We start from the raw sequence: 8,444 nt of genomic DNA on the forward strand, positions 1-8,444 counted from the left end.
GGTGGGGGGAGACAACAGGGAGGGAGGCTGAGAAAGGGAGACTGGAAAGAGAGCAGGAAAAAAAGGCACGAAAAGTAGTGGGTTCGAGGAACATGATTCAAACCAGTTTCTAATTCTTGCAGTGGGGAAAAGGGGGGAAGGGGGAGAAAGGAGAAAAGAAAAAGTAGGAGGAGAAAGCGAGGAATCGGGGAGCGTCGACATGAAGGGTTTTCCTTAATATTGTGGACGGATTCAGAAATGAATGAAGAGATAGTCCATTGAAAAGGGTTGAATGCCATGACAACTAGGAACAACCTTAGATTTATTCCAAACAGTTAGGACACATTGAAAGAGAGCGTCAATCATGTATTATTTCGCCACTGAAATAAATGCAAAAACCGAGCCGGGACAAAGGCTTCCAACGGGAGCGGGACATTTGTCTACATTTCGCTCATTGTCCGCAGCTTAGCAATCGGTTTGTATTTGTGTTTGCCCGGGTCCGACCACCCAGGACGCGCCGACGAGGGGCTCACTCTAACCTGGGCCATTGTCACCCACGTCACATACTGGGGGCGAGGCAGCAAGGGCTGCAGAAAGCCGCCGAGAGGCTCGGGGAGAGGCGCCCTCACCGGGCGCTGGCAACCCGGGGGCGGCTGGGGCGCGGCGACGGCTGCAGCAGCTGCGCGCGAGGAGGACCTGGCGCCCGCGCGCTCTGCTCGGCCCGCGCGAGGCTTCCCGAGCTTCGGCAGAGGGGGCGGCGAGACCCGGAGCCCGCGGGCGGCGGCCTTCTCTGCCCTCCCCGCCTCCAGGCAAAGCTCCTTCTTGACGCTCCTCTGGGGTAAAAGAGCATCAGGTAGCAACCCTCACCCCCCCCCAAAATTTTTTTTAACTGGAAGGAGGGATGGTATGTGCGGCGTGGCCTTTTCCTCCCAGGCGCGGAGGAGGAGGTGCATTCCGGGGAAGTTCCTGTCCCAGGTTGGAGAGTGGTTGGAAACTTCACGCTAACCTAACGCAATTTGGGAACCTGAAGCGCAGTACTCCGAACGCGCCCCCAGGGCGCCCAAAAGGAGACGACATTAAAGGACTCGCGTGAGAGACCAGGACCGGAGAAAACGCACCAGGAGCCGCCCGCCCGGCGACCCCCTCCCCCGCGGCTCTAGGGGTCCTCGGGCTGGTGACACAGCGCCCCCGCCCCGCCCCCCCAGCCATCCTGCCACTCTCCCTTCCTGCTGCTCCACCTTTAGCTGGAGGCTGGAGAGGGAGGGGGCCGGAGAGGAAGCGATAATAAAGGGCAGGAAAGGAGCTGGGTCGTCTGCCCTTTTCCTCCACCTGAGAAAGCAGCCCGCGGAGTCCCGAGGCCGCAAGGCCGGGTCCGAACCCGGCCTAAGTGGGAGCTCCCCGCTCACCCCGCCCTTCCCTGGACCGCCCGCAAAGCAGAAAGTGAACTGTGTGTCCTCCTCGGCCGCAAAGAAATGGAGGCGGGGTGGGGGGAGGAGGAGGGGGTGGTAGGGGGAGGCGGAGTGAAGGAAATAAATGAGTCTTTAGCAAATAAAGGGCGGCTGGAGGGGGGTGGGTCGCCTGGTGGTGGCTCCGGCCGGCCCGGAGCCGAGCCCTCTCCTGGGTTTCGGGCTCTTTCGCGGTTAACTAGAATCAATTACTTGCCTTGTCATTTCCAGTACTCATCCTTAAGCCTCAACCAAAATATTGACCTAGGAGGCTTACAGAAGTTGGGCTCTTGCCATTTGAACCGGATCTTGTTTAGGGAACCACCAGCGATGGGAAGGAAAGATTTCCGCAGCTCAGCCTTCGCCCCCTCCCCCTATTCCAAAGGCTCCACAAATCGCCAATTTTCCGGCTTGCCGTGGGTGGGAGCGCGGGGGCGGGGAGGTAGGAACCGGTGAATGTTAAAGAGGACTTTTTTCCTCTCCTCCTGGTTTCTGTTTTGTTTTCTCTCCTCCGCCCCCCCCCTTTTTAAGATGCAATTTGTTAAAACGGCCGTTTCAAGTGTGTGGACTCGCGAGCGACGCGGTGGTCCTTTGTATGTAAATACTGGGTAAAAAAAGGCTCCCCCGGTCTTTGCAATTAATTGACACGTTACACCTCTCATCTTGCTCTAGAGGGCAGTTGGCTGGGCGCGCGGAGCTCCCCAAAACCCACAATTTCACATCTGCAAATACTGTCTTCATCCACTTGACTCCCAAGACCCGCCCACACGTGGCCAACCTTTGCGTTTTTAATGTCTCTTCCCCTTTTTTTCCACCCTTCTCTCGCTCCCTCTCTCGCTCCCCCTCCCTGCCTCTTTTTCCCTCCCTCCCTCTCTTTCTCCCCCTCACCCCCCTCCCCAGGTTCGTGAGTGGAGCCCAGCCTTATATGGACTGATCGCTCGGGCAATGGCCCATTTTTTCCTCGCCACCAGCCGCCACCGCGCGCCGAGCGTCCGCCGGAGCCGTAGCTGACGCCGCCTTGGCACCCCTCCTGGAGTTACAAACTAAGGCCGGGGGCCCGCGGCGCTCGGCGCGCAGGCCGCCCCGCTCCCTGCGTCCGTTTCCGCGTGCTCTCAAAGACGACAGAGGCACTGGGTTGGGCTTTATCTGTTTCCTCCGCTTCCCCGGTGTTTCTTTCTTTTTAAAATAATAATTATTATCTCAATAATTAAAGCCCATCCCCCTCCCCTCCCCCCAATCCCTTCCCCCCAACCCTCCCCCCTTGCCCACCAGGGCTGGGGAGCGCCACGAATTGACCAAGTGAAGCTACAACTTTGCGACATAAATCTCGGGGTCTCGAACCATGTCGCTGACCAACACAAAGACGGGGTTTTCAGTCAAGGACATCTTAGACCTGCCGGACACCAACGATGAGGAGGGCTCGGTGGCCGAAGGGCCGGAGGAAGAGAGCGAGGGGCCCGAGCCGGCCAAGAGGGCCGGGCCGCTGGGGCAGGGCCCCCTGGACGCGGTGCAGAGCCTACCCCTGAAGAACCCCTTCTACGACAGCAGCGACAACCCGTACACGCGCTGGCTGGCCAGCACGGAGGGCCTCCAGTACTCCCGTAAGTAGCGAAACTTGGCTGCAGAGGCCGTGGCTGGCTTCATCCCTGCGGCCGCAGGCCGGGCTGGACGCTGGCAGTGAAGGGAGAAAGGGCCATGTAAGCCCGGATCCCTCACTCCGGGTTCCTGGAAAGATTTTTAACACTTGTTTAGGACACTCTTTCCTCCTTGCCAAGCCCCCTTAGTCCAGGCAAAAGACTTGGTCTCCGACATTTTTTGCAACACGAGAATTTAAGGGGAAAGGAGAAGGGAAATGCCTCCTAAGGGCTGGTTACACGTGTCAACCGGGACTGATGGCTCCAGCCGACCCCCCCCCCCGCCCCACACCCCACCACTGACTCTGCCTGGAGGGACTAGCCTGGCGCACTGGAGCTAGCCCGAGAGCCTTGTCTGGGTAAGGGTAGAGGGTGGGGGCGGCTTCGGGTGTCCCGGGTATAAATAGCTCACCCTGTCCCCTGCGCAGTCATAGAGGACGCTTTGTGCAGTGTGGGGGATGTCGAGAAAGCCCTAAAGCAGAAACGAAAACACCCCAAAACCTGCCTTAAATGGCCGGGTAGATCAATGCTGGGATTGTGGGGTTTTTCTTTTAAAAATCTTCCCACGTCTCTCCAGAGAGGAAACCACTTAAGGGGGCCAGAGCCCTTAACCCGCGATGATCTTCCGCATGCCACTGCCCCCCAAATTTGCACCTACCCTGAGCGAACCCCTAGAAGCTCGAGACAGAAGCCCCCACTCCTGCCGATTCTCCTATTTACCCTGGGAGGCCCCGAAGGCTTCGTTAGGCGTGAAGCAGGGCAGGGGTCACGGCGAATGCAGCCGGCTGGACTGCCAGGCGCCGAGGCCCAGGGGTGCACGGAGGATGGGGTGCTCGGGTCTGGCACGGGCGGTATGCGGTCTCCAGGCGCCTGACGCGCTTGTTTTTCCCCTCCCCTTCCCCCAGTGCACGGGCTGGCAGCCGGCGCGCCCCCCCAGGACTCAAGCTCCAAGTCCCCAGAGCCCTCGGCCGACGAGTCACCGGACAATGACAAGGAAACACCCGGCAGCGGGGGGGACGCAGGCAAGAAGCGGAAGCGGCGGGTGCTCTTCTCCAAGGCGCAAACCTACGAGCTGGAGCGGCGCTTCCGGCAGCAGCGGTACCTGTCGGCGCCGGAGCGGGAGCACCTGGCCAGCCTCATTCGCCTTACGCCCACGCAGGTGAAGATCTGGTTTCAGAACCACCGCTACAAGATGAAACGCGCCCGGGCCGAGAAAGGTATGGAGGTGACGCCCTTGCCCTCCCCGCGCCGGGTGGCCGTGCCCGTCTTGGTCAGGGACGGCAAACCGTGCCACGCGCTCAAAGCCCAGGACCTGGCAGCCGCCACCTTCCAGGCGGGCATCCCCTTTTCGGCCTACAGCGCGCAGTCACTGCAGCACATGCAGTACAACGCCCAGTACAGCTCGGCCAGCACCCCCCAGTACCCGACAGCACACCCCCTGGTCCAGGCCCAGCAGTGGACTTGGTGAGCGCCGCCCCTCCGAGACTTGCGGCCCCAGGCCCAGGCCCCACCCCGGCGGCGGCGGCGGCGGCGGCGGCGAGGAGGCCTCGGTCCTTGCGGTGGTTATTATTATTATTATAATTATTATTATGGAGTCGAGTTGACTCTCGGCTCCATTGAGGAGGCGCCGGGAGGTTGCCTGCGTCTCCTTGGAGTGGCAGATTCCATCCACCCGGCTCTGCCCCCGTCCCTCTCTCCTTTTGAACCTTTGGAGAGGGCTGAACTCTAAGCCGTGTTTACAGAATGTTTGCTCAGCTTCGCTTCTTTGCCTCTCCCCGGGGGGACCAAACCGTCCCAGCGTTAATGTCGTCACTTGAAAACGAGAAAAAGACCAATCCCCCATCCCGCTTTCGTGAATTTTGTAAAATATGTTTGTGTGAGTAGCGATATCGTCAGCCGTCTTCTTCTAAAGCAAGTGGAGAACACTTTAAAAATATAGAGGATTTCTTCCTTTTTTAAAATAAGAAAATGCTAAATATTTATGGCCATGTAAACGTTCTGACAACTGGTGGCAGATTTCGCTTTTCGTTGTAAATATCGGTGGTGATTATTGCCAAAATGACCTTCAGGACCGGCCTGTTCCCCCTCGGGGCCCAACTCCTTTCTTTGTGGTTTGGTTCGGTTTGGTTCGGTTTTGTTTGGGTTACCCCTGCTTTCGTTTTTTTTTTTTTTCTTTTTATTTTGTTCAGTGCAAACATTTCTCAAATATGAAAAAGGAAAACCTGAGTAGGCAGGAACCCCCTGCCCTGTCCTCCGGGTCCTGAGCCCGGGAACTTGGAGCTCAGCGGTTCCGCGCAGTTCCTCAAGAGCGCCGGGCGCTGAAAGCTTTCGATTTTTTAAATAAGAATTTTAATAAAAATCCTGTGTTTAAAAAAAACAAAAAAAATAAGCCCAGCCCTCCGGTTTGTCTGACTTTGTCGCCCTGCGCCGGGCCGGAGGCCTCGGGCAAGGAGCCGGGCTGGCCGCGCGTAGCGCTCCCTCCCGCGCTTCCTCTCACGGCCGAGAGACCAGGGGCCCCGGGGGTAGGGGGGCTGGAGGGGCTCCCCGCGCCGGCTCAACCAACTGACAGGCTGGACCCCGCGCCTGGGACCAGAGCCGGGGCGGCAGCGTGAGGCCTCCGGCCTGCGAGCTGCCGGCCCGAAGCCCAGGGTCGCCCGCCCTCTCCTGGCTTCGCGCACTGTCTGAACCCCGGGCGGCAGCGTCCCGGCTTTCGGGAGGAAAAGTGACTTTGGGAAACGCAAAGGCGAGGAGAGCAAGCCCCCCTCGCTGGCCCAAATCTACGAGTGGCTCCTTCAGCCTGAGAAGCTGTTGAAGCCACTACACTCGATGACTTTCACTTTGTTGCGTTTGATTTACCTCGTGCTAAGAAAGGGGGTGGGGGGAAGGATGTTTGAGGTTAAGACTGGTCAACTTTCTCTCGACTCCCCACCCCCTTTTCAAAAACCTGTGGACCGGTGGAGGCCTAGGAGACCGCCCCAAGGCCTGGAGGTGAGGGGGACGGTTCGGGACGCGCTAGGCTTTGACTATTAGGGGGGACGCGAGGTCCTGGGCGCGGGGAAGGGAGGAGGATGCTGCAGCCTCCTCTAGGCTCTTTGGCCCCAGGGAGACAGGGAGCAGGAGTCATTAGCAATCCCAGGAAACGGCGCCTTCCCCAGTCCCTTCCCCGCCCATCCTTTCTGGGTTTCCAGACCTCTCTAGTTCCTCTAGCGCGGGACTGGATCCCCGGTCTCCTTCCCTCCAGCGCTTGGCGGTGTGCGGTCCCCCCAGGCTAGCCCCTTGGGCCCCAGGCTGGGTGAATTGTTAAAAAATAGAGGTTTGGAGGTGGGGTGGGGCGCCGCGACCAGGAAGTGGGCAAACAACCTCAGGCTCAAAGAGCGCGTCCATCCTTCCCCAGGAGGGAACGGATTCCATCCCACCCTTGTCGCAAGGAGATCTCCTTGGCAAATGCTGGCGCACACTTGGCCACGCGGGGGAGTGTCTTCGGGGGCTGGGCGGATTGGAGGGTACGCCTTTCTCGTCTATCTCTCGAGTTTCCGAAATACTTGGGGCTCTGTAGTCAGAGCCCAATAGGCGTTCCGAGACGCTTGGGGATTGAAAGTCAGCCCATTTGGAAACTGTATCTCTTGTTCTTTCCAAAGCTCCACCATCAAGGCTGGAGGGGGATTGAGGAAGGGAGGAAGCCAGGCAAAAGGAGCGGTCCCTGCTGACTTTCTCTCTCCCTCTAGTTGATGATCAGATTTAATTCAATATCTAAAGCAAACATGATTATCTGTGTGACCAAATCTGCGCGTCAATAGCACTCAGCGCAACACGCCCAGGGACGTGATTACACTTTATTCCCGCGTTATGCACCCGCCCCCGGATAATTGAGGGCGTGGGAGTCTTTCTAATATCCCCATAAAGGTCCTTTCCCATCTCCAGGTTCATCCTCAGAAGGGGGCAGTTTTCCTAAGTGCTGAAAAATCTCCCTTTGTTCTCCACACTAGCTTAGAAACGTTTGGGATTTTATGTCTTGATGTTTGTAGAGGCCAACGAATTTCTTCCAAATCGTTTATTGTGCAGTAATTGAATGTCCAACAAGCCCTGGTACCAACCACTCAACATCCACCTGCAACTTCCCTTAACCCCGGAACCCGCTGGGAAGGGAGGTGGGCGTTCTAAGTCTCTTACAGAGGAGGTGTCACCAGGCCTGAGGAGTAGCCCGGAAGACTCGCGTTGATTTTTACTGTTCCAGGCCCCAGGACTTCCGGGGGCCAAGAATGATCGTAGGAGCCCCCAGCTTTCCAGGAAGAGGGCAGCGTGAAAGATCCAAACTCTCTCACGCGTCCACTGCTCGCGCATTGAGGGAGCATTTGGGGCGGTGGCCAGGTCTGCGGGCCTGCAGTCTGGGTGTGTGCTCACGCAGCCGGCCGGGAGCCGGGGAGGTGGGCCCGACGCCGCCTCTCTCTGTCTTTGGGTCCCCATGGAGTCAATAAAAGCGCCCGCGGAGCCCTGTGTGGCCCTAACCCCAGCGCCCTGGGAGCGCACCCGGCGCAGGGTCCGCTTCAGCAGTCTATCTTCGCCCAATCTACAGAGGGCCGCACAAAACCGCACAATGGGAAAGCTGGGAGCCGGAGATGTTAGAGGCGTGCATATTAAAAAGGGACAGAGAAAAGATCGCAGGGGACAGAGAGAGGGGAAGAGGGAGAAGGGGGCCGCCCTCCCCCCACCCCCCGCCCCACCCCGCACCATTCAGCGCGCTTATCGCGGGCAGTGAATCCCGGAGTCAGGCAGAAGTCTCCTTGGGGTTTTGTTGGGCCTGTCACTGGGTCCCTTTGTCATCCGCGGGCTCCATGCTGGATTCCATATGGCCAGCTGGGCCGAGGGAGCGCGAGGAGGGACCCGCACAAAACCCAAATTGTGTCCGGCTTTCAAACCCTGTATTGTTGTCTGTGAAAGGAAGACGCATTAAAAATTCGTGCTATATCTATTGGGGAGGAGGCTGGAGGAGGGGAAAAAAGCCACCCCTGTCTTTGATGGCTTCAGAGGGCGCTTGCCCCGCCTAGGCCCCATGACACACTGAAAGCTGGATCTCTCTCTCTCTCTTTCTTTCTCTGTCTCTCGCTCTTTCTCTTGCTCTCGCGCTCTCTCTCTCCCTCTGCTCCCCTTCTCTCTCTCCATTTCTCCAAACAAATATTGGCTCTAATGCTTTGGCCCGAGTCTGTGAACCACGCGCCTTCAGATTCTGTGATCATGGCGCGCAATTTGTGCGCTCCTGTGTGTCGTAGCTGGGAACTAAGCTTCTCCTCCCTGGGAGCCCCGCGTCGAAGGCATTAGACCGTCCATGGGCTCAGGAGGCAACTCAAAGTACTCAGGGGCTGGGTGGTGCTCGCTCCTCTGCGGGTTT

At 58.4% G+C, this 8,444-nt stretch overlaps 1 protein-coding gene across 1 annotated transcript; it reads left to right on the forward strand.

The window, feature by feature from the left end:
• The first annotated feature begins 2,412 nt into the window (after positions 1-2,412).
• Positions 2,413-5,433, forward strand: NKX2-2 (NK2 homeobox 2). The gene is made up of 2 exons (XM_012653120.1): positions 2,413-3,025; positions 3,964-5,433. Exons 1-2 carry the CDS (start codon positions 2,767-2,769, stop codon positions 4,524-4,526), a joined length of 822 nt encoding a protein of 273 aa, XP_012508574.1. The 5' UTR covers positions 2,413-2,766; the 3' UTR covers positions 4,527-5,433.
• The last annotated feature ends 3,011 nt before the right edge of the window (positions 5,434-8,444 follow it).

This window comes from Propithecus coquereli, unplaced genomic scaffold, assembly GCF_000956105.1.
Source record: "Propithecus coquereli isolate 6110/MARCELLA unplaced genomic scaffold, Pcoq_1.0 Scaffold411, whole genome shotgun sequence".
Lineage (NCBI taxonomy): Eukaryota > Metazoa > Chordata > Mammalia > Primates > Indriidae > Propithecus > Propithecus coquereli.